Consider the following 27,282-nt stretch of genomic DNA (forward strand, 5'->3'; position numbering starts at 1 on the left):
ACAGTGACAGTGACAAATGGTAGGTCCCTAAGGAATGGGCTAATGTCGTTGACTAATGTTCCAGGGGCTGAGTAGCACAATTGTAAAGTACATGGTCTCTATGTGAGCTGGGGGTTATAGTGATTGTGTATATTATGTGTTCAACCCCACAAGTTTGAACAGAGTGGGGGATATGTAATGCAGCGACTTGCTGGCATTACGGTAATGGTCCAGGATGTGTTTTACCTGACCATGTACCTTCCCCCTCAGGTGACTGGTCACATGACTGTGACATAGCACAGGTCCTGCGCGCACAGAATGTCTGTCTGATCACATGACTGTGACATCAGCAAGGTCCTGTCAGTATGTGTGTGTGTGCACGGGATGCATATATAAACCCTGCTTGATGGGAGACAGGTGTGTTCTGTGAGAGGCATGAGGCCAGTTCCCCATGTGTGTGGGACACCGTTCGTGTGAGGCCTAGTGAGGCTGAGTGAAGCCTAGCAGCCTGAGAGGTCGAGACTGGATCCTGTGAGTGGATGCTAGTGGCCTTGGAAGGCAGAGGCTTGGTGAAGAGTCCTGAAAGGCAAAGCCTGGATCCTGTGTGGATTTCAGTGGCCTTTGAGGGAACGACGGCTGGAGACCCCTACCTGGGAAGCCGCAAAGCCACAGTGGTGGCAAGCCTAATGGACTGCAGCAGCTAAACCCGGCAAAGGTAATACACTGTGTTATATGGACATTGATATGGACATTGCTATTTTATTACCTTGCTGAAGGCTGTTACTTGGGCCACTTGGGCCTGTCTGCTACTTGAGAGACTCCCGGATGTTAAGTGTGTAAACATGCCGGTGATAAACTAAGATGGACTGTGTGAACTGCGGTTTATGATAATAATAAACGGCTGTATTGTGAAATACCGGAAGGACATTGCACGTGTGCTTAATTTACCCGGTGCAGCGAGTATTCCCCATTATGATGACTAGTGCTGCCTTACACTTCTTATATAAAATAAAAAAAAGGAATATTACCTTTATCACTCCCATAGTAGTAAAAGATGTTGTTACTCAGTGCACACCAACGCTTTTGCCATTCTGATGCAAAAAAGCTGTGATCTGACATGGAGAAAAAGCATTCAGTATTAAAACAGGTTCTTAGACTATTGCTCACATCGAGTTAGGAGCACACAGTGAAGGTCTGGATGAGTCTACCCAAGTCTACCCTTAACTTCGCCCAAATATAGTTAAAAACACCAATTTCATGCGAAACAATGTTAATACAAGAATATTTCAACATGAAATAAAAACCCTTGACAAGTGCCAACTTATATCACAACCACTGTGTGGTCACTACGTTGTAGTGACATATTATGACAAAGTATCACAAAATCAAGTTGTTTTTTAAATCTTGTCATCTCACACCCCCAAATCTCAGGATATGATGGGTTAAAGAGAACATTTTAATGAATTTTACAATTTAAACTGATTGTGGGACAATTTTTCTTTTTCTCCTGTGCTCCTCCATTCCAAAGTTATGCCCTGCCCCCCCAGTAATAAAGGTGGAAATTTTCCTTTCGACTAACTGGGCACAAAGAAGATCTGTGGTCTACTCCCAGTTGGTTGAAAGGAAAATTTGCACTGTTTTTTTAAACAGGAGGCATAATGTTGGAATGGAAGGGCACAGAAGACAAAGAAAAACTATCCCAGAATCAATAAAGCAGCGCCGAGAAGGTAATCAGTTTAAATTAAAAAAAAATCCAGAGAAAGGTCCTCATGAAGATCACAGATAAAAAAGGACCCATCTAAATGTTCTGGATAATCTAACGTGGTTCCGTTTAGAAGTTTCTAAAATTAGGAATGTTCTTCCTTTACCCATAGTCAAAACATTTTGACTCAAATATTTAGCCAACAATCTCCAAAACACAATAAACAACATATGTTCAGAATTTTCAGTTAGTCCACCTTCTTTTACTTTTTGGGATGAGAAGGTGGAGGGGTTGGCGTATTACAACTTGGGTCATCGGGATCCATATATATCTTAATGTGCTCAGTACTGCTGTACAGTATACTACTTTGTTGGCTTTGATTCATTCCACAACATATTACGGCATGCTCTGCACTGAAAGTAGATGCCCCCATATATTCTCTCTATAAGATCCAAAGGACTTGACTGCTGTATAATAAAGAATCTTTTTTCTGGTGATCATGAATAATATTTTATTAAAGGGCTTGTACAGGATTAGAAAACATGGCTGCTTTCTTCCTAAAAACAGTGCCACACCTATCCACAAATTAGGCGAAGTATTGGTATTGGTATTCACGTCCGTGGAGCTAAGCTTCAAGCATCAAATACAAGTGGTCAGGTATAGAGCTATTTCAAGAAGAAAGCAGCCATATTTTTCTAATCTTGTACAACCCCTCTAAACTATCTTGCTCATGAAGGGGTTAAGAGAACGTTTGCACACAGAACATTGCATAAAATAAGTACATCTGGCTTTGATATTTTAACACAGAAATATGGCATACCTTTCCTTCGTTTCTCAAGATAACCTCCTTTTGTAACAACCAGATCCTGAGCAGCAACTGGTGGATACACATTTCCTAGAAAATTAAAAGTGGTTTTGCAATGTAATTTCCTTGTCAGTATTAATATATATTATACCATGAACAGCACGTAAACCTTTCTTACATATATAAAACAATTTCCAGAGCAGGTGGGTTATGGTTGCCAGCATGCTGTCCTCACAATGAATGAAGTGCAGGACATAATGTTGGAGCTGGTTTACTAATCATACAGCTGTTTTCTATAATATCAGACCATTACCAGCCCCATACAAAGATTACTGTACGTCGGGCTATGAGGAATCTGAAACATCTGCTTCAGAAAATGTTTATTTGCCATTCACCTTAGATTTTGTAAAACCAATTTTACACTCTTGCTGGGGCTATAATAATATACAATTAAAAGTTTTCAGATTAGAGGTAGAAAAACTGGAGAGTGAACTATGTGCAATTATTTCTAGGCATGAAAGGACCCATGGAACATTGGGTTTGGCAGAACTTTAGTCCAAAGCTCGGTTCGGGTACCAGAACTTGACTTGAACTGGACCCCAAACCCCATAAAAGTTAATAGGGGGCCCGAACTTTGGTGCTGCAAAATGGTCATAGTAAGGGCTAGGAGGCTGCAAAAGGAAGCAAAGTAAGAGCAGGACAATTGCCCTGCAAACAAATGTGGATAAGGAAATTACTTAAAATAACATAGAATAAAAAAATAATAACCTTGAACCAGGAGGCGGAGGTCCACGTGGAGGAGTGGAGCAGTGACTTGTGTGTGTAGTTTACTGTACTTGTTAATAATTAAATGAAAAAAAACATGGGGTCCCCCGTTTTTAATAATCAGCCAAGGGAAAGCGGACAGCTGTGAGCTGGTCTTATTTTACTGGGAATGGGCCAATATCCATGGACCTTCCCAGCCCCCAGCTGTCTGCTTTGCCTTTGCTGGTTATTAAAAATGGGGGGACCCAAGAGAAAATGATGTGTGGTCTCCCCTATTTTTAATAACCAGCTAAGGCAAAGCAGACAGCTGGGGGCTGATATTAATAAGCCGGGAAGGTCCATTGATATTGACCCATTCCGAACCTCATAAGACCAGCCCTCAGCCACCTCAGAAATGGCGCATCCATCAGATGCACCAATTCTGGCACTTAGCCTCGGCTCTTCCCGATTGCCCTGGTGCGGTGGCAATCGAGGTAACAGTTTTTGGGGTTGAAGTCAGCTGTGTAATATGTGTAATGTCAGCTGGAATCAAGCCCAGGGGTTAGTAATGGAGAGGTGTCTATCAGACACCCCTGTTACTAACCCTGTATTTAAAAATGAAAAAGACACAAAGGAAAAAAAAGTTTATTTGAATAAAGACACCCCCCCACACACACATTCTCTGGTTTACCCATTCATTATTAAAAAATAATCCCAGCAGCTCTGACATAATCCATTGTGGCTCCCACGACATTCAGCGATTCTCTCCGGCAACATATGTAACATCATCGCCCATGAGACAAGACCGCGAGTGACCTATGGAACCTCGTTCTCGAGGCTGCATAGGTCACTCACGGTCATGTCTTAAGGGCGATGACGTCAGTAATGTGAGACATGACCGAGAGTGACCTATATAGCCTTGTTACTGATGTCATCGCTCGTGAGACATTCCCACGAGTAATCTATGAAACATCATTCTCAGAAAGACGCTCCATAGGTTGCAATAGAGAATCCCTGGATGTCGTGGGAGCCACAATGGATTACGTTAGAGCTGCTGGGATTATTTTTCAATAATAAATGGGTAAACCAGGGAATCTGTGGGGGAGTCTTTATTCAAATAAACTTGTTTTTTCTGTGTGTGTCTTTTTTTTCCTGTGTGTGTCTTTTTATTTTTAAATATGGGGTTAGTAATGTGGGTGTCGGATAGATACCTAGGCACCAGGGTAATTGGGGAGAGGCGAGGCTAAGCGCCAGAATTGGTGCATCTAATGGATGCACCATTTCTGGGGCGACTGAGGGATGGTATTATTAGGCTGGAAATGGGCCAATATCAATGGACCTTCCAAATATATTAATATCAGCCCCCAGCTGTCTGCTTTGCCTTAGCTGGTTATTTAAAATAGGGGGGACCCCACATCATTTTTTGAGGTTCCCCCATTTTTAATAACCAGCAAAGGCAAAGCAGACAGTAGAGGGTTTATATTAATAGGCAGTGAAGGTTTTGAGCACTTTGAGGGGTGCAATTTTTAAAATAATTTAACTTTTGGGTATTTTCTGTCACACAGGCCCCTCAAAGTCACTTCAAATGTGATGTGGTCCCTCAAAAAATTGGCTTTCTAAATTTTGTTGGAAAAATTTGAAATTGCTGATAAACTTTTAACCCTTTTAACTTCCTAACAAAAAAAATAAAGCTTCAAAAATTATGCTGATTAGTGATGAGCGAGCATGCTTGCTACTCGAGATTTAAGAGCATGCACAGGTGTTTTCCAAGTATCTTCGGTGTGCTCAGGTGTTATGTTTGAGTCACTCTTTGCGCATGATTTGCGACTGTTTGACAGCTTTAACACATGTGAGGAATGCCTGATTCTTAGGCTTTCCTCACATGTATTAAAGCTGTCAAAGAGTCGCAAATCATGCACACGGCGTGACTAAAACATAACACCCGAGCACGCTGAAGATACTCGGCCGAGAATGCTCGCTGAAAGGGTTAACGGAACATACTTGCTCATCACTAATGCTGATGTAAAGTAGGCATGTGGTGAATGTTATTTATTAACTATCTTATGTGATATAACTATGTGGCTTAAAGAAGATGTTCACTACTTTATATTATCCCCCCAATGTATCCCCCCGGGGCCCATAAGTCTTTTTGCAAATACCTTGTGATGCAGTTTCTGCCTGTGAGCGGTGCTATCCTTGGCCACTCACAGACATCACGTGACCCGCCACTGATGTCACGTCAAGTGAGGTGTGACATTAGTGACGTGGTCCCTGCGGTGGATGCTGGGTTGTGGGCGGGGTTACCGCAGGGGAAAAAACCCACCCAGAACCCAGCATCCACCATGGAACGCAGAAGAGAGACCCCCGGCTGCATCCGGAATCATGACGTGACATCAGCGGATGTCAGAGCCGGCTGCAGCCGGGGGTCACGTGATGTCTGTGAGCGGCCAGTGATAGCGCCACTCACAGGCAGAAACTGCATCACAAGGTATTTGCAAAAAGCATTATGGGCCCCGGGGGGAATACATTGGGGGGATAATATAAAGTAGTAAACAACCCCTTTAAAGGCATAAAAATTAAAAGTTTTAAAATTGCTAAATTTTTGTCAAAAAATCAATATTTTCACAAGTAAAACACAAAAAATATTGACTTAAATGTATCACTAACATGAAGTACAATATGTCACGAAAAAACAATCCACGAATCACTTTGATACGTTGAAGTGTTCCTGAGTTATCTCATAAAGTGACACTGGTCAGAATTTAAAAAAATGGCCTGGTCAGGAAGATGTAAACAAGCTTTGTGGAGAAAGGGTTAAATGACTAGAATTGGATTAGGCGGTGATTTTCATACTCATAAGGGGGTTAATGTCTTGAGGATCTGTCAGTAGCGCAGACTCGGTCTAATATAGCTTTCGGCTGGCAGGGCTATTTCAAATTGTTTTGGATGGACAGTACATAAATATAATTTCCTAGTTGTCAATATACGAGATGGCCTGGCATGGGAAACATGATTGATACTAAATATGACAAGACCTCTTGTATAGACTCTTTTGTAAAAAAGCAGAAGCTGAAGTGCTGGTACTTTATCTCTATGACTTACAGCTTAAATCACAATGTAACAAATAGTACTTGACTTTGTGGAAATGTTTAAAAATGTAATCACAAAATGACAGCTAGAAGAAAAAAAAATAGACGGGAGGTTGAGCAAGGTCCGGAGGACACATCATCTAAATTAGCCTTATTACGAGAAGCCGCTGCAGTAAAGTAAGAAATACAATGAAAACATCGTAATTCAAGGGCAATTTTTTATATCAGGGAGACAGTAGCGGCAAAATGAGCATACTAGAGATTCATCTTTCTCAATAACCTGTGCCAAGAGCGAGAAGGAGCACTCCGTTAAAGGGGCCATCAGATATTTTAAATATCGCGCTGACTACATTTCCGTCATGTGGCAGCGGACGTTCTCTGACATTTCCTGCTTTTAACACTACACAAACCTATCTTTAATGTTAAAAGATAAGAATGCAATATCATTGTCTCTGTTAACAGCGGAGATGCCCTTTAGGTGACAACTGTCAGTGTTGTTTTTCTCTCAATTTCTTCTTATTGTGACGGAATGGCTCATGCACCAAAAGGTTGGGGAGTTAATATGCCCTCATACAATGGGATTTCTATGGCCACATAGACCATTACAGGCATAATTGACAGTAAATTAACTTGTAGTGAGACTCCAAAAATAATACATTAATTCTGATCTTTCCATGTTTGCACAAAGTAGTAGAACAAATGATACTATTATACAGTTCTTACCAAACTTTAATACCAGACGAGATCCCAGTAATTTAGCCTACTTGGTCTTTATTAAATATACCTAAAGACCGTAACTTCTGTATAGTCGCCCCTGACATTGCCCTTCTTGTGATGAGTCTGAATATATCTACATTTACAGGTTAATACGTACTCACATTCCCTCCTAATGAAGAGAATATTTTTCAGCTTTTGCATTAAACATGTCTTTTGTCTGTTTTAGTATATATTTGTACTAATGAAATTTTTTATTTTTATATACATAAATACACAACATATTCCGCAACACTTTACTATTTTAGAAAGAATTTGTACAGAAGATATTACAGAATAAACATAACTCAGATACCAAAAGGAGTGAGGGCCCTGCTCGCAAGCTTACAATCTATGAGGATAAACCTACAATAATGGTTCTGTAGCACTGTTACTTAGATCAATTTAGTGTGCTATTCCTCTGTTATTCTTCCTGGAAATGTATGAATAAACAGAGCTGACCTTCTGAAATAGGTTGTCCCATAAAAAAAAACATATGTTACCTATCCTGTGAATGGTGATAAATAATTAATTGCTGGGGTCTGATTGTTGTTACTCCCACTGATCATATGATTGGGGGTCCCAAAGTCTACATGTTTAACCCCTTTACGACCTATGACATATACAGGTGCATCTCACAAAATTAGAATATCATCAAAAAGTTCATTTATTTCAGTTCTTCAATACAAAAAGTGAAACTCATATATTATATATACAGTGCATTGTGAAAGTATTTGCCCCCCCTTGAACTTTTCTACCTTTTGCCACATTTCTGGTTTCAAACATAAAGATATAAAATTCTAATTTTTGGGGGAAGAATCAACAAGTGGGACACAATCGTGAAGTGGAATGAAATTTATTGGATATTTTAAACTTTTTTAACAAATTAAAAACTGAAAAGTGGGGCGTGCAATATTATTCAGCCCCCTTGAGTTAATACTTTGTAGCGCCACCTTTTGCTGCGATCACAGCTGCAAGTCACTTGGGGTATGTCTCTATCAGTTTTGCACATCATGAGGCTGAAATTCTTCCCCATTCTTCCTTGCAAAACAGCTCGAGCTCAGTGAGGTTGGATGGAGGGCGTTTGTGAATAGCAGTTTTCAGCTCTTTCCACAGATTCTCGATTGGATTCAGGTCTGGACTTTGACTTGGCCATTCTAACACCTGGATACGTTTATTTTTGAACCATTCCATTGTAGATTTTGCTTATGTTTGGGATCATTGTCTTGTTGGAAGATAAATCTCTGTCCCAGTCTCAGGTCTTTTGCAGACTCCAACAGGTTTTCTTCCAGAATGGTCCTGTATTTGGCTCCGTTCATCATCCCATCAATTTTAACCATCTTCCCTGTCCCTGCTGAAGAAAAGCAGGCCCAAACCATGATGCTGCCACCACCATGTTTGACAGTGGGGATGGTGTTTTGAGGGTGATGAGCTGTGTTGCTTACACCAAACATATCGTTTTGCATTGTGGCCAAAAGTTAGATTTTGGTTTCATCTGACCAGAGCACCTTATTCTACATCTTTGGTGTGTCTCCCAGGTGGCTTGTGGCAAACTTCAAATGAGACTTTTTATGGATATCATTGAGAAATGGCTTCCTTCTTGCCACTCTTCCATAAAGGCCAGATTTGTGCAGTGCACGACTGATTGTTGTCCTATGGACATACTCTCCCACCTCAGCTGTAGATGTCTGCAGTTCATCCAGAGTAATCATGGGCCTTTTGGCTGCATCTCTGATCAGTCTTCTCCTTGTTCGAGATGAAAGTTTAGAGGGACGGCCGGGTCTTGGTAGATTTGCAGTGGTCTGATACCCATTCCATTTCAATATGATCGCTTGCACAGTGCTCCTTGAGATGTTTAAAACTTGGGAAATCTTTTTGTATCCAAATCCGGCTTTAAAATTCGCCACAACAGTATCTCGGACCTGCCTGGTGTGTTCCTTGGTCTTCATGATGCTCTCTGCACTTGAAACAGAACCCTGAGACTATCACAGAGAAGGTGAATTTATACGGAAACTTGATTACACACAGGTGGATTCTATTTATCATTACCAGTCATTTAGGACAACATTGGATCATTCAGAGATCCTCACTGAACTTCTGGAGTGAGTCTGTTGCACTGAAAGTAAAGGAGCTGAATAATATTGCACGCCCCACTTTTCAGTTTTGAATTTGTTAAAAAAGTTTAAAATATCCAATAAATTTCGTTCCACTTCACGATTGTGTCCCACTTGTTGTTGTTGATTCTTTCCCAAAAAATTTGAATTTTATACCTTTATGTTTGAAGCCAGAAATGTGGCAAAAGGCAGAAAAGTTCAAGCGGGCCAAATACTTTCACAATGCACTGTAGTCATTACAAACAGAGTGATCTATTTCAAGTGTTTATTTCTGTTAATGTTAATGATTATGGCTTACAGCCTATGAAAACACAAAAGTCATTATCTCAGTAAATTAAAATAATTAACAAAAACACCTGCAAAGGCTCCCTAAGCATTTAAAAAGGTCCCTTAGTCTGTTTCAGTAGGCTCCACAATCATGGGGAAGACTGCTGACTTGACAGATGTACAGAAGGCAGTCATTGACACACTCTACAAGGTCCCAGTGTCTGGAGGAAGAGTGGAGAGGCACACAATCCAAGCTGCTTGAGGTGTAGTGTGAAGTTTCCACAATCAGTGATGGTTTGGGGAGCCATGTCATCTGCTGGTGTAGGTCCACTGTGTTTTATCAAGACCAAAGTCAGTGCAGCCGTCTACCAGGAAATTTTACAGCACTCCATGCTTCCCTCTGCCGACAAGCTTTTTAAAGATGGAAACGTCATTCTCCTGCAGGACTTGGCACCTGTCCACACTGCCAAAATACCAATACCTGGTTTAAAAACAACAGTATCACTGTGCTTGATTGACAAGCAAACTCGCCTGACCTTAACCCCATAGAGAATCTATGGGGTATTGTCAAGAGGAAGATGAGAGACACCAGACCCAGCAATTGCAGGAGATCTCCACATTTGGCAATGCAGACAGCTGCCTAGATAGGAGGCTGTGTTTAGAACCCAGCGACTACCTCCCTTTAGTCTGGGTGTAAATATACCTGGGTGTAAATATACCTGGTGTGTCTAGGTGGGCGTCGCCGGTTATACTAATTTCTAATTTCTACTTGGAACTTGGCTGAAGCAGCACCACATCCTCTTTAGAGTCTTGAGTGCGCCCTGTTGGAGTTCTTCTAAAGCTAAGTTATTATTTCCCTGTGTTGTCTTCCTCTTTTGTCTATAAAGTGCTATTGGAGGTTGACTAGTGCTCATCTCATTCCACTCCCAGCTTTAGCCTTACGCCAGGGATAGTAGGGCGAAGCACGTGATCGGCGACAGCTGTGGAGGCTGTATAGGGACGTTAGGGGGAGACAGGGTGACGCTAGTCCAGATTAGGAGGTCACCTCTTCCCCCTTTCCCTAGTGTCTGGGCTCCCTTTCCCCTCTGTGTTGCACTCACACCTGGCGTGACTCTCTGTGTTGCATTCACACCTGGTGTGACAGCTGCTATCAAAGCAACCTGGGCTTCCATAACACCTCAGCAGTGCCACAGGCTGATCGCCTCTATGCCACGCCGCATTGATGCAGTAATTGATGCAAAAGGAGCCCCGACCAAGTATTGAGTGCATTTACTGAACATACATTTCAGTAGGCCAACATTTCGGATTTTAAAAACAGTTTTCAAGCTGTTGTTATAAAGTATTCTAATTTACTGAGATAATGACTTTTGTGTTTATGTGTTATGGCTGTAAGCCATAATCATCAACATTAACAGAAATAAACACTTGAAATAGATCACTCTGCAATGACTCTATATAATATATGAGTTTCACTTTTTGTATTGAAGAACTGAAATAAATTAACTTTTTGATGATATTCTAATTTAGTGAGATGCACCTGTAGGTACGTCACAGGTCGTGTCTCTGCATTTGATGCGAGCCCGCATCTTTTCTAGCACATGACAACTAATTTCGTCAGCTGTCATGTGCTTCTAACAGCTGTGGGTGGAATCGGGATCCACTTGCGGCTGTTAACATGTTAAATGCCGCTGTCAATCTCTGACAGCGGCATTTAACATGTGCATGCCGGAAATGCGTCAAACCCCGCCCATCGGCGCCCCTGTCACATGACCACAGGGCGCCGATGGGTTGGCATGACAACCAGGGGTCTGCAGAAGACCCCTATGCCTGTCATTGCTGATCTGCTATGAGCGCCGCCCTGTGGCCAGTGTTCATAGCAGATGGTCATTTCTGCTACACATAGAAGGGCTGAAGCCCTTCTATCTATAGCACAAGAGATCAGATGATCGCAGCTTCTAGTCTCCCATGGACACTATTGAAGCATGTAAAAAGTAAAAAAAAATATATTTTTAAAAATATTTAAAAAAATTTAATATAAAAGTTCAAATATCCCCCCTTTTGCCCCATTCAAAATATAACAATAAAAAATGCACATATTTGATATTGCTGCATTCAGAATCTATCAAAATAGAAAAAGAATTAATCCGATCTGTAAACTGCATAACAAGAAAATAAAATCAAAACACCGGAATTACGGTATTTTGGCCACTGTAACATTGCAATAGCGGGCAATCAAAATATCGTATCTACCCCAAAGTGGTATCAATAAAAATGTCAGCTCAACGAGCAAAAAATAAACCCTCACCCGGCCCCAGATCAGTAAAATGGAGACGCTACGAGTTTCAGAAAATGGCGCCTTTTTAAAAAATTTTTATTTTTTACAAACTTTGGATTTTTTTAAAATACTTGCCGTATACAGTATACGCGAATATAAGCCGACGAGAATATAAGCCAAGGCACCTAATTTTACCACAAAAAAACTGGGAAAACTTATTGACTCAAGTATAAGGCTAGGGTGGGAAATGCAGATAACATCTGCGTGACAGCGTGGCCAATCAGGGATGTTCATGGGCGGAGCTGATTTTTTGGCGTGAACAAGCCGGAACCCCGAACATGAACACGAATTTGAAATGCCGAACAAATTCGCTCAACATTACTCGTAATGACCTGGAGAATCATAATGGCAGGTCAGTTTTAGCATTTAGAGAACATGGTAAAAATGGCAATTTCACCGCACTTGGAATTTTTTTTCCCGTTTTCCAGTACACTATATGGTAAAATCAATGGTGTCTTTCAAAAGTAGAACTCATCCTGCAAAAAACAAGCCCTCACATGGCCATATTGACAGAAAAATAAAAAAAGTTATGTCTCCGAAAAGAAAAGGACCAAAAAATCAAAAAATGCAAAAAAGGAAAATCCCAAGGACATAAAGGGGTTAACTATTGCTTCATTAATAGTCCATTTAATAGAACAGTCATCACCATGGTAGAACTAATTATATAGTTAGAGCTTCCATACTCTATGACCTGTGACATGAAACACAACCTCCCCTTTGTCGGAAATATTGCCTATTCAGTCAGTTTTAAAATTCCTACACAGCTCTTTCTGTTTCAGTTAAACTGTGCTTCTACCTACATATTCTGCTTATTGTTATTTATTTTATTCAGCATCTTATTCCGCAGCGCTTTACAGACATTATGGGCACTGTCCCCATTGGGGCTCACAATCTACATTCCCTATCAGTATGTCTTTGGAGTGTGGGAGGAAACCAGAGAACCTGGAGGAAACCGACGCAAACAACGGGGAGAACATACAAACTCCTTGCAGATGTTATAAAATGATGATTATTATTACTTGTTTGGTATAATTATTTACTCATACACCTGACAATAATTCAACAAAATTCCTGACTTTGTGCAAGTGTACCTAGAAGAATTGATGCTGTTTTGAAGGTGATTCAGATTTGATTTAGATTTCTCTTCTGTTCATTTACTTTGCAGTTTGTTAATTGCTAAAATAATAAACTACTAACACTTCTGTTTTTGAAAGCATTCTTACTTTGCAGCATTTCCTCGATATCTTCCTAAAACATTTGCACAGTGCGCACTCACATACACTATAAACACACACATACGCTAGATTTATACATGCAGTGTAACAAAAATGTATGAACACAAATGCCATAGAAATCTTCCTTTGAAAATCATCTAAATGTGAAAAGTCTGAGCATCTGACATTGTGAATTCTGCCAGTGCTGCAAAATTTGTCATGGCTTGACAGAGCATTAAATAGTACAGATGTTTCTTAATATAATCCCGTAATTTTTTGTAGGATCCATGTGCTCAAAGCAGTCTTTAGGGATCATACTGCCATAACATGGATTAAGTTCCATAAATTACCAGTTGAGTACACAACAAGAATAAAAATAGAATATATACTACATATATATATATATACATACACACACACGCATAACTTTATACACGGTATATATATATACACATACACAAATAAATATACATATATATATATATATTTATATATATACACACACAGCAAATATATACATATTTATATATACAGTATAAATATGCATATATATTATATGTATTTATATATATATTACTTCTCTGGCAACTTTCCATGTGGATTAGATGTAGTGCAGCTATAAATGCTATATCTTTTTTGGCTCTCCAATCCATAACTGGACCTTTTCTCTCTCACTACTTGTAGGCCGTTACTATTCTATTTTAGTAAAATGCTAAGCTTAAAGTGCAGCAGCATCCCCTCCCCTCCCCCTCCTCAATGACTTATATTCTTTGTCATACATCACACATTTTCTTTTTAGGATTTGAGAAGGTGTCTGAACATGCCACTTTCCCTTTTTAGATATATTACAAAAGTTTAGGATATTTACATGTACAAAAAATAACACAATATGCAAAATAAATTTCAATGAATTTCAGAAATTTACAAACAACTAAATAATCTTTCCAAAATGATATGTCAGTGGTATATCTAGAAATTCCTCATAATGCAATTCCTTAATTAGCCTCTTATAAACTGGTCCTAAGCAGGTAACAATGATATAGGGTAAGAAATATAGAAATATGGCAGAATACATTCTCAAAGGCACAAAAAATATCTCTGTTTAAAGGGGTTGTCTGGCCTCAGGCTACACGTCTGCAGTCACGCTATTTAACTGCCGACTTGTGAATCCTTACATCTGGAATGGCGGTCATGTGACCGCAACTATGTGATTCGCATATTTCCGGACACATTCTGATTAGACGTGTCTGGCATCGCTGAATACACTTGCATTAGACGAGGATGCACATGTCTAGTCAGTACATGACTATATGTATGCAAATCACATACTTGTGGTCAAGCGCCCACCGCTTGACCTGTGCCGGCACCGGAGAATCCTCACAGCGCGCAGTGCGAATGACATGAGGATTCACAAGTCTACAGTCATATAGCGTGTCTGCAGACTTGTAGCCTAAGGCCAGACAACCCCTTTAATGAAATATAATTCAGCGAAAGAAAATTCACAACTTTCACTAATGAGATACCAATACTCTTTGTGATCTATTGAATGTGATAGTACCATCCATCAAGATGTGTAAAGGACTCATTTATAATTTCCCTAGATACACCTGAGCTGCACGCACATTAGTAAGTCTATTGGTGCGTCCACTGATCTGTGGTGAGAAGGGTTTGCGGACTAATAGACTTACTATTGAACTTGTACACCACTCCTCTTGGATGATGAGTTAGAGGAAGGGGGAAGGGAAGAAGTGGCCCAAAAGTGGAGAAATAAGCTGATTTCTCTCATTAGGTATATTACAAAGTTTCTTATTTTCATTCATACTATTGATTTATGCGACGTTTGTTGAGACATCAGTGACCATTGAATCATTTTGTGCAGCTTTTTATGCTATTTCATTTGGTGCATTTTTAAAAGTGCACCAAAAACATGTTAAATATTATGCGAAAATCTCTTTCACGTGTAACATTGCTTTACCTTCGATACAATTTTCTCTCATTATTAATTTTATTATATTCTCCAGTTATCCCCTAATTCACTCACTAGGGGCTCTACAGACGGAAAGTTAAAAAAAAGTAGATAAAAGAAGTTGTACATGTCCCTATAATTCAGTATTAAGTATTATCCAGTCTAGAAAAAAAAGTAGATAAAAGAAGTTGTACATGTCCCTATAATTCAGTATTAAGTATTATCCAGTCTAGAAACACAATGAGTTAGTTAGAATAGAGCAGCCAATAGATGACTACAGGATAGTTCTGATGGCGCCATGCGTTCAGGGTTCACAAAGAGACACAATCCTTTTATCCTGGACAACCTGGATCACTGCATATTCCATAAAATGACAGGGTGTTTACACAGCTCTCAGCAGAGCTCTGTTGAGTAAACCAGGACACCAAGCAAGAAGAAAGCGCTATTCCATTGATGAAGTTACCTGTGAATAGATCAGCGCTCACATAGAAACTAGATTTTTAAATCTCAAACAAGATTATATTCAGCACCATCTAGGACAAATAACTAGTTTGTAACCAAATGCCATGGATTTTTGTTATTTTGCTCCTGGGCTTACTGCTGTGGCTCAACGTCCCCATACACATTACACTCACGTCAGCTGAACCCGCAGATACGGGTGAGCTCAGCCGATCATCTAATGTGTATGGGGCCTCCTAATTCTTCCCTGACAGATGATGTTGGGGGAAATAAGGATCCATCATGTCCAATTTCGGACTGCTGATCCATTTGTTCTCGGTGAGATAACCGCTGCCTGGGTAGTTTGGCAGAGGCTCTCATAGACAAACTATGATAATGAAGGAAGGGGGAAGGAAATGTTGAGCATACTGAATTTCAAAGCTCAATAATGTTGTTCTCAGGAGATAAGAGGTGTCTGTCGGCAGCTTATTCCTTTCTCCTTATTGCAAACCCATGTATGCTCAGCCAGACCAAGATTGCATGGGTGGGTCAAGAAGAATAGCAGTTTAAGATAAAGCTATCTAAAGGGAATGGGCACCTTAAGGCTATGAGCCCACGTAGCAGTTTTGATGCAGAGCGTTTTTGCCTCTCTCTGGCAGAAAAAATGCATGCAGATTTACATTTACATTTTCTGCCAGAGAGAAGCGTTTTTTTCAGCATTTTTTACATGCGTTTTTGCTTGCGTTTTTTCAAGCACTTTTCCAAGCGATTTTGAGCATCACTTGGAAAAGTGCTTGACAAGTTGATCACACAATATAAATCCATGCAACCGGCATGGATTTATAATGTGTGAACAACTGATGCTTTAAATGCGGCATCTATAGTAAAAAAAGAAAAGAATTAAAACGTTAAAAATAAAAAAAAACTGTATATTCACCTCTCTGGCGGCCCCCGGTCTGCTCTCCAGTCTCCTCCATTCTGCTCCCGGCCGCGTCTTCTCTCTTAAGCGTCCCGCAGTGTACTGTCAGGACCTGCTGTGACGTCAGTCAGCTGATGGTCACGCGACCATCACCTGACCGCCGACGTCAGCGGTCACGTGACCATCAGGTGACTAAATGACGTCACCGCAGGTCCTGACAGTACACTGCGGGACGCTGAAGAGAGAAGACGCGGCCAGGAGCAGACCGGAGGAGACCGGGGGCCGCCGGAGAGGTGAATATACAGGTTTTGTTTATTTTTAACTTTTTTATTTCTTTTTTTCACCACGTGGTAGCCGGGATGAAGAGGAGTTGTTGTCTCCTCTTCATCCCAGATACCACACGCACCGCGATTAATCGCAGTAGAAATGGTCATGCTGCGTTTTGCAAACCAATGCGAATTCGGCGCACAAATTAGCGCATCATGTGCACAGCACATCCGAATTCACATTGCTTTGCATGGCAGACTGTTTTACAAGCGTTTTCGCGGCCGTAAATACGCCGCAAAAATGCTACAAAAACTCTACGTGGGCACATAGCCTAACAAAAGCATCAGAATGTACCAAGAGAAACCAAATATACTTTATAATTAGAGGTAAGCAAAAAAAGATTTCCAGGACTTTAGTCTGGCGTCCATGTTGGTAGTCTCTGGCAGCAAGAGGACCTGGGCAGTGCGAACCTCCTCGACCGGCACTCGAATATTGGCAATTTGGGCATTTGTGGCGCTTACAAGGTTGTGATGTTACAAACGCCTTGTAATAGTTAGATGCCTAGGATGACGGCATTCAGGTGCAGACCAAGAATTTTTGCACTGCCCTGATCCAGCTGCCACAGAATACCAACATGAATGCTGAACCAGGGTCCGCAAAGCTTTTTGCTTCACTCTTAACACTTATGTATTCTCAGGAAGTATATATAGGGATCATGACTTACCAATGTCATATACATTTAAAGGGGTTGCTAGGACAACCCCCTCTCATTCCTCATGTTTGCCCCGTTAAAATAAAACCACCGGTACTCACCTCCTGTGTCGGTGCTGTTCCAGCAGTGTCAGCACTCGCGTTCCTGGGGCTCGCATGAGGTTGCTAAGTCACACAAACCCTGTGCTCAATTAGCGCTGACATCACTGTCCTCGCCTGCAGACAAATCGAACATCAAGAGTAAGTCAGAGATCAGCCGCAGCCATGACTTCCTGTTGATGTTCAATACATTCAATAAGTGTTTTTATTTTATCGAGGTCAAACATGAGGAATGATACTTTAATACTGTAGGTACCAGAGTCCAAATAGAATTTCCTGCAATTACTGTACATTGGTGGAGGGCAGTATCTATCACATACCAATAGACTTTCACTGTTACAGGCACCTCATGTAACCAAACACTGGTTATATGTAGAGGGAAATGGCTTATTCAAGGGATAAATATCAGATGGCATGGCATAGAAACATATAAGAGATGGGAGACAAAACTGCCAAGCCTGATGAGCCCTAATACAAATATAAGGTTGGGGCAGCTGGTTCTGACTTTACAACTTTATATGTTGTGGTAGGACGACTTGCTCGGCCACTTCTGGAAGTAGACTCAGGAACCCAAGTTTTCTCTGCAGGCTTTATTAAACAGCATAAAGCTCTGCACTCCAGAAATATAAACACAGCCTTACTTGACAAAACAAAATATAAACTGCAGCACAGTCCATATACAGTACAGACCAAAAGTTTGGACACACCTTCTCATTTAAAGATTTTTCTGTATTTTCATAACTATGAAATTTGTACATTCACACTGAAGGCATCAAAACTATGAATTAACACATGTGGAATTATATACTTAACAAAAAAGTGTGAAACAACTGAAGATATGTCTTATATTCTAGGTTCTTCAAAGTAGCCACCTTTTGCTTTTATGACTGCTTTGCACACTCTTGGCATTCTCTTGATGAGCTTCAAGAGGTAGTCACCGGAAATGGTCTTCCAACAATCTTGAAGGAGTTCCCAGAGATGCTTAGCACTTGTTGGCCCTTTTGCCTTCACTCTGCGGTCCAGCTCACCCCAAACCATCTCGATTGGGTTCAGGTCTGGTGACTGTGGAGGCCAGGTCATTTGGCGTAGCACCCCATCACTCTCCTTCTTGGTCACATAGCCCTTACACAGCCTGGAGGTGTGTCATGGGGATCTGCCAGTAGCCCTTCACCAAGTCAAGAGTGGTGATGTACCTTGCCAGTCCAAGCCTCTCGATGAGTTCGTCGACGCGGGGCATCGGGTACGCGTCACACTTGGACACCTCATTCAGCAGGCGGTAGTCATTACAAAACCTCCACCCTCCGTTGGGCTTTGGCATGAGGACGATTGGGCTCGACCACCCACTCTTTGACTCCTCTATCACCCCGAGGTATAGCATCCTCTTTACTTCGTCGGAGATCACCTCTCGGCGTGCTTCCGGAATCCGGTACGGCTTCAGATTCACTCTTACATGTGGCTCTGTCAGTACGTCATGCTCTACCACCTGAGTATGCCCCGCAACTCTAAGAACAACTCCTGATTTCGCTGTAGTAGTTCTTGACATTGTTGCTTCTGGGTCGGCGATAGAGTCTCTTCTATAGTGACCTCTTCCACCTTGCCTTCAGGAGCGGCTCCCAGGCAAGGATTTTCCACCGATTCCTGGTCCCGCCATGGCTTGAGCAAGTTCACATGGTATACTTGGTGCGGCTTTCTTCGGCCAGGCTGGTGGACTCGGTAGTTCACTTCACTGAGTTTCTCCACCACCTCATACAGGCCTAGCCACTCGACCAGGAATTTACTTTCGACAGTGGGAATGAGAACCAGAACGCGCTCCCCAGGCTGGAACTGTCTCAGCCTTGCCGACTTGTTATATACCCTCGCCTGGGCTTCCTGCTCCCGGAGGAGATGTTCCTTCATGATGGGCTTCACTTTCGACATTCTCTCCTGTAACTGGGCGACATGTTCGATGATGCTCCGGTGGGGGGGTGACCTCGGTCTCCCAGGTTTCCTTGGCGATATCTAGGAGACCTCTTGGATGCCAGCCATACAGAAGTTCAAATGGAGAGAAGCCAGTGGAGGCTTGGGGAACTTCCCTGACGGAAAACAGTAGAAACGGAAGCAGGTAGTCCCAGTCTCGACCTTCCTTCTTGACGACTTTTTTGAGCATTGCTTTCAGAGTCTTATTAAAGCGCTCCACCAGGCCATCGGTCTGCGGATGACAAACGGAGGTTTGCAGCTGGGTAATTCGAAGCACTTTACACACCTCCTTCATCACCTTGCTCATGAATGGGGTTTGCTTGGTCCATCAGGATTTCCTTCGGCAGGCCGTTCCTGGCAAAGATGTGGACAAGTTCCTGAGCTATGCTCCTACTGGATGAGTTCCTTAATGGTACTGCATCGGGGTACCGGGTCACATAGTTCATGATGACCAAGATATATTGGTGGCCCTGGGCCGATCTAACTAAGGGGCCCACGAGATCCATGGTAATCCTCTCAAAGGGAACTTCTATCACAGGTAGTGGAACTAAGGGGCCAAGGAAGTGGGAGGTGGGCGCAGTTATCTGGCAGGTGGGGCAGGACCTACAATAGTTTAAGATCTCCCTGTAACATCCTGGCCAATAAAACCTCCTCACTATTCTCTCCTGAGTTTTTTCCACCCCTAGATGCCCCCCAGAATATGTGAGTGTGCCATATACAGTACCCTCCGTTGGTATGGTCCCGGCACTAACAGCTTTTCCACTGTCTCACCGCCCCTTAGTTTAGCCACCCGATATAGCAACTCCCCCTGAACTGCAAAGTGGGGGAACCTGGTATCAGCCCCTGGCTCTTGGGCAACCCCACATAGAGTAACCTGGTCAAACGCCCCCTTGAAGGTCAGGTACCGACCTTGAGCAGTCACAAAGTTTTCTCCAGACACATCTAACTCAGGGAGGTCGGCCTCCTCGGTCACCGCCTCGCCCTCATCGCCAGCAAGGATGCACAGTGGGAACTTATCCACTTGAGACTTCATCAGGCTTTCTTCTCCAAGGACGTGGCTTTTTCCCATGCTACTTAGTCCGGTTCCCTTCCCCCACAAGTTCCAAAATAAACAAAAATCACCGCCCAGTATGACGGGATGTATCAGGTCCTTAACCACCCCAACCTCGTGGGACTGGGCACCACAGTGTGTTCCCACTGTCACTGTGGCCACGGGATAGTCCTCGGGGTCGCCATGGATGCACCGAACGCCCACAGTTTTGGAAGGGATCAACTAGTGGGGAAGGGTAGCTCTGATTAAGGACAGTCAGTCCAAGCACCTTTACTCCATTAATGGATTCGGCACATGCCTACGGCCCCTCGGCGAGTCGACAGTCTGAACTGCAGGCGGGATAAGCATAATAGGAACCCCGTCTTCCTAGGCTGCAGTTCATGGGCTGAGGGGACATATGAGACCGGGCGGCTACGTGTCCAGGGTTGTGACACCGCCAACAGACTATATCTTTAACAACAGTCCTCGTGGCACCTTCAGTGGGAGTGGGACGTCCCCCAGTGGCGGCTCTAGACCCCTTCCATGGTGAACCCGCCCCCTTTTGGGTATCCCAGTACGGAGAAGTGAGTATATTCGGTTTCTCGAGGGATTTCTCAACCATCTGATACCTCTCTACCAGGCCGATGAAGTAATCTGCGTTCTGGGGATCGCCTTGGGCAACCCAAGTCTGTACCGACTTGAGAAGAGAGTGCACGAATCTATCAATCACCACCCGCTCAACCATCTGGGCCGGAGTGGAAGACTCTGGCTGCAGCCACTTCTGAACGAGATGCAGTAGGTCAAACATCTGCGAGCGAGGGGGTTTGTTGCTGGCATACGCACAGTGGTGGACTCTTTGGGCTCTCACTGCCATATTCACTCCCAGGTGTGCTAAGATCTCTGTCTTTAGCTTGGCGTATTCCTTGGCATCCTGCAGTACCAAGTTGTAATATGCCTATTGGAGTTCACCCGACAAATATGGCGCCAGAACCTCTGCCCACTGTTCTGGTGGAAGTCTCTCCCGATCAGCCACCCTCTCAAAGACTGTCAGAAAGGCTTCTACATCATCCCGGGGGGTCATCTTCTGCATGGCCCATCTTACTGCATTCCTGACATGGGAGTCATCAATGGGCCATGGGGGTGGGGCGGCTGCTCTGCCCTGGATGGCATCCGCCAGAAGCTGTATCTGCTGTTGCTGCTGCTGCTGGTGCTTTTGTTGCTCCTGCTGGTGCTGCTGCTGCGACTTTTGCTACAACTGGATCTGTTGCAGCAACAGTTTGGTTGTCTCCTGGTGCTGCTGCATGCTCTGCTGGATGCTCTGCAAGTGCTGCTGGTGCATCTGTTGTTGGCTCTGCACCAGGTGCTTAATGAGCTACTTCATGCTGCCAGACTTCTCTGGTTGACTGGCGGCCTTCACCCAGGACATCCACCAGTCTCTGTGGCAGGTACAGGTGTTCCTGGAATCTTGCACGCACTCTAACACCAACTGTGGTAGGACGACTCGCTCGGCCACTTCCGAAAGTAGACTCAGGAACAAGGGTTTTCTTTGCAGGCTTTATTAAACAACATAAAGCTCTGCACTCCAGCAAAGTAAACACAGCCTTACTTGGCAAAACAACAAAACAAAAGATAAACTGTAGCACAGTCCATATATGTGTGTGCGGTTCGCCCACACAGGTTATGTCCAGCCTTCAGCTCCCTACTGAGCTATGGCTGTCCAGTCTGGAGACCTTGTCTCTCCAAACATAACACCCAGAAAAAAAAAAACAGGGCTGAACATTTAAACTTTGCTCAGTCACACCCTGAGGTGGAAGTATGGGTAATGACGTTCCTCCCATCTCTATGTCATTCCCCTAAAACCACACCCTTTAAGTGAGTTGACCCTCCAGCATATCACATGCTGACAGAAAGTTTATTGGTTTCAGTTCACATAAGTTAGCAACCTATGTGACACATACCTCCCCTCATAAATCATACCAGTGACTCTGTCACAATGTGTAGATAGCACATGGAAGAGATAAATGGAGAGAATGCATTAGGTCACGTTCACATGTTGAGTATTTGGTGCACCACTTCTGCATTTTTCACCCACTCCTGGTTTTGGCTTACAAATACTGATGTGAAATACTGACCAAATACTGAATGTGTGAACGTGGCCTCCTAGAAAAAAACTTCAGGGAGAGAAAGGGAGGGCAAATAATTTACAGGGGTTGGACTAATTCAGCCATTTATCAACTTTCCACAAGATAGGTTTATTTATTTATATATTTATTTTCCTCTGTTATATAGCGCCATTAATTCCACAGCACTTCACAGACATTATCGGCACTGTCCCCATTGGGGCTCACAATCTAAATCTTTGAATGTGATACCTTGTTGATAGCTGGGTATTCCACCACCGGGATTCCCATTGATCCCAAGAAAGGAGCTTTGCAGTGAGCCATCTTAATACGTTCTAACTTGGTACTAACCCTTTAATGATATTCTATTCAATAGCTATCATATTTTACTTCAGGAACTGAGAATGAGGACAAGGTCTCACTCTATAATCCCTGCCTTAGGCACCAAACAAGCTTATCCTGTACTTAACCAAACATTTAAATTTGCTGTCCTCTACTGGACAACCCTTTGTTGATGGCCCTAGGGTGCTGCATAAATATAAAAAGTTCTCTGCTTACCTCCCAGATCTCTGCTGATCCTCCACTCTCAGCCATGTGTCCATGACAAGCGGTGGACACGACGTTTTGGCTCCCCATACGCAGCAACTAAGGCAGCCCTTGAGACATTCTGTCCCGGCATCCGTGCCTTGTACCCCTATATTGGCAGTCTGTTATACTAATGAAGGTCTATTGTGACCGAAACGTTTTTGTTTCTCCTTTTTTTGGACTGCAATAAAAATCTTATTTTCATATTATCCGCTTTTGAGTGCCGAGGTTATTCCTCCATGACTACTCTCCTGACATTAAAGGGGACCTGTCATGTGAAAAACTGCTATTAACCATCCCCTACCGGGAGGAAATTAACTTTATTCATCTGGGCAGCGTTCGGGTGGCACAGGCACCGTTCAGTCACTGCTCTGTAGCTGCACCCACCGGCATTGACTGACAGCCGCGTCTAATTCTGAGCCGGCAGTCAGTCAGTGCAGGGAGCGCGGTTTCAGCCACCATGCTCTATACACAAAACGATGACTGAACCCCCACCAGTGCCGCCCCTATGACTGAAACCCGAATGCTATTAACCGGCAGATTAACCCCACATCAGCACGTTAATAGCGATTTTCATATGACAGGTTCCCTTTAAGAATCATAAGTGACATAAGGAACAGCATCGGTCTAGGAGGTAAGTATAGATTTTTTTTATTATTATTTATGCAGCACCCTGGGGCAATTAATAAGGGTGGTCTAGTATTGGACACACCCTATGGCGCATGCAAATCAGGTCTAACCTATTGCACACACAATGTACACACAATTTTTTGTGGAATTATTACGACGAGATGATACATATGTCTCAATATGAGCATTTTTGTTTTACTTACTGTTTACTAATGTTGTAAATAAGGAAAAAAAAATTGGAAGAGTTGTTGCAATTTATGAGAGATTGGCTTAATTTTCTCACACATTGCTTGCTCTGTGCCACATCTGTGATATAGACTGATTGACACGTGAGCCCTGGAACTCTTCATCTTCCCTTCCATGTATAAATTCAGCTGACAGGTTTCCTTTTCTAAAAATTGCTACATTCTCCGCTTTCATAGTTAAGAAATCATGTGTAACATTACAGCTCAAAAAATTGTACAAATGTATTCTGTGCCCTAACCCAACCATTTATCATATAATATATCTGTCAATTTCAATAATGCTCATGACAGGAACATTGGTGTGAATGATGAAAACTTCACCTAACGCCCAGTCCAGCAAGTGAGAGCTGTTTCATCTTCTTTCAGAGTAGCAAATCAGTAATCAATATTTGTAAAAGCGAGCTAATCCTTTGTAAAATCACTGCTGCAGTGACTTAAATTTGCTCAATCTGCACAGTTAATCCCTCTTCATCTGCTTGATCCCTTTATTTATTCTAACCACTTACAATGCTAACTATGTCAGATTAATATATCTCCGCGTGCTACATGCGATTTGACAGCTCACACAGGTTATTGATGTCAAGCTAATCTTTATAAACATTACCCTCCACTTCTGTGCTGTTTTATGTCAGACCTGCTACATCAAAAGTTTACAAACAAGCATGATATGAACCTTACAATATATGAGAAGCCATGTGTCGGCTTTTACCAACAAAAGGAAAAACTCTTCTTGGATATTGAATTTTTGTCTGTAATGTTTAAAGTTTAAAATGTCGGATTCTTATTTGCATTTATAGGGAATCTGTAAGCATATATTTTCACGTTATAGAAGTGCTATGGCTGTAAAAGCGTTTGTCTCATAATAAAAATAATACCCTTTTTTGTAGAGATCTGATGTGCCTATGCGCTCTCCAATTCTCCGATAGCTTTGCATCTGAAGCATCAGAGATGCACAGTTGCAGTGAAGCTGCCCAGAATTCGGAGCTAAAAATGCACTCTAGAGTCCCCTTAACCAGCTCTATTAGAAAAAGCTTGTAAGCTCTGTGCATGTTCAGCTTGTAAACCCTGCGCATGTTCAGCTTGTAAGCCCTGTGTATGTTCAGCTTGTAAGCCCTGTGCATGTTCAGCTTGTAAGCCCTGTGCATGTTCAGCTTGTAAGCCCTGAGCATGTTCAGCCACTGCTGCTAGACTGCTGAGGTGGTCAGTGACCTAAATAAGAATGAGAGGATCTTTAATAGAAAGTAAATTGTAATGTTGCTTGTTTTTACAAACTCTTTGCATTTTTTTCCACATAAGAACATGGTAATAAATAACTCTTTAACAAAAAAGGATAATTACAATTTTAATTCTTACATGGGGATGTTTCATTTTATTTCTAACATTTAATCTTCCCAAACATCATTAAAGGGAACAGGTCATGTAAAAAAACCCTGCAGGTATGGGATTAATTTGCAGGTTAATAGTGTTCTGAAGCTGCCCAGCGCCAACACTGAGAGCTCCGCTGCCAGGAGGAAATTAGCTTTATTCCTCCCATCAGCTTTGGGCTTTCCGTCATATGGGTAAGTCAGCGTGGCTTCAGGCACCGCTTAGTGAGCTGCCACTGTAACTGCACACCGGCACTGACTGACAGCCGGCTCTAATGCTTTAAATGGGTATTCTCAAGCAGTCTCTTGGGCAGCTCAGAGCTATGCAGATTCCTCACTTCCTGGTTTCTGGTAGAGCGGGCTCTCCTCCTTGAGTGACAGTTATCTTGAGCAGTCAATGCTGTAATATTAGTAGAGCTAAAAAGCTCAGCACAAGTTCTGCTGTAGCACATTCAGCTATCAATGGTTTATTCTGGAGTGTATACTGCTATCACCATATTTATATATAGAGATAACAAGACAATTGAAAAAGCCTGAACTATGTCTAAAATATGTCTAGAAACTCTCTAACATTTAAAGGGGTATTCTAAAGGTGTCTCTTGAGCAGCTCATATCTCTACAGTCTCCTTACACTCTCCCTACTTCCTGGTTGCTTGGGGGTGGGTGCTCTTCTTGACTGACAGTTCTGGTGAGTAGCTTCATTCTGCTACTAGACATTAATGATCTGTCAGTGTTTGTTCTGAGTCTACAATGTTATTATCATATTCACATATAAAGAGAACAGTGACTTTGAACAAGCACACACTTCAGGAAAGTGGGAGCCATGATTAGGAGAACTGCTCTGGAAACTGCCAATGCTGGGTGCTGGAGGATTGTGATTCTACAGAACTGATACGAATTCAGGAGCTGAGAGGGAGGGGGAGGAAGGTGAGCAGCTAACTGCTGCATCTAAATAAACTGGCTGGAGAGAGCTGACAGGGATGTTAGGAGCATTAGTGAAATAGCTTACTTTTCTGGGAGAAAGCTTATTTGCACACATGTTTAGTATTGGAAACCTGCAACCACTGCCACAGATCAAAAGGGCTGAACATTGTTGGTGTTTATTACTGTATTTTTTTTAGATCTGTCACAAAGTACAATAGTATTGAGTGAAAGAGGACAAAGATGACACAAACATTTTAAGGCTATGTTCACACAGAGTTTTTGAAGCATTTAGAAACAAAAACTGCTTTCAGAAAGGCTCCTTTTTGGGGAGTTTTTGAAGTAGTTTTTCTTTTTCTGGAGTCGTTTTGAAGAGAAGTAGAAGGGTACTTTTTGTCCCTGAAGCATCTTTTCTTAGCATTTTATTTTGCATTTCTTGAGTGCTTTTTTAATGTTTATGGCTACTGGCGTTTTTTTAAGCATTTTTTTCTAGCATTTTTGTGGCTATTTTTACTGGTGTTTTTTGGTTGTTTTTAAACCAATTCAGCAATGAAGAAACCACTAGTGTTTTTTCATGTAAAAATACTGGCAAAAAACTCAAAAGGACACCTGAACGTCCTCCGGGAGTCTTTTGAGCTTTCCCATTGACTTGTATTGTAAAAGTATAGAGCATCTTCACAGCGGAAAACGCCAGAAGACTGAATAGTTTACTTCTTTTAATAGCTTGGCGCCTTTGGAAACCTGAAGTGGTTAAAAAACGCTCGTAAGATGAAGATGTGAGTGGGAAGTTGTTTTTGCTGAGAAATGCATATGTTCGTTCTTAGGCCGGTTTCCCACATCCGGATATTTTTTCCGGTACCGGAGATATCCGTGCCCCGTGTATCCGAGTGTGTCACACGTTTGGCAACCGTGTGCCGCCTGTGAGCCGCATCAGGACTCGGAGCACACGGACGGGCGCCTGGGAATCAGCGCTACAATTAGCGCAGCTCCCAAGTGCCGGTGCTGAACGCTGCCCTCATCATGGTTCCC

The 27,282-nt window shown here is 42.4% G+C and overlaps 1 protein-coding gene across 1 annotated transcript in view; it reads right to left on the bottom strand.

Moving 5' to 3' along the window:
• Positions 1–27,282, bottom strand: part of SKAP2 (src kinase associated phosphoprotein 2) — a 363,025-nt gene that overhangs the window by 166,390 nt on the left and 169,353 nt on the right. Inside the window, exons 5-6 of the mRNA XM_073677891.1 lie at positions 2,502–2,576; positions 1,008–1,091 (exon numbers count right to left, since the gene is read on the bottom strand). Coding sequence (XP_073533992.1) covers positions 1,008–1,091; positions 2,502–2,576 — 159 coding nt within the window. The remainder of the gene's footprint in view (positions 1–1,007; positions 1,092–2,501; positions 2,577–27,282) is intronic.

Source organism: Phyllobates terribilis, unplaced genomic scaffold (assembly GCF_046119375.1).
Source record: "Phyllobates terribilis strain yellow unplaced genomic scaffold, ASM4611937v1 Scaffold_4__5_contigs__length_816908805, whole genome shotgun sequence".
Lineage (NCBI taxonomy): Eukaryota > Metazoa > Chordata > Amphibia > Anura > Dendrobatidae > Phyllobates > Phyllobates terribilis.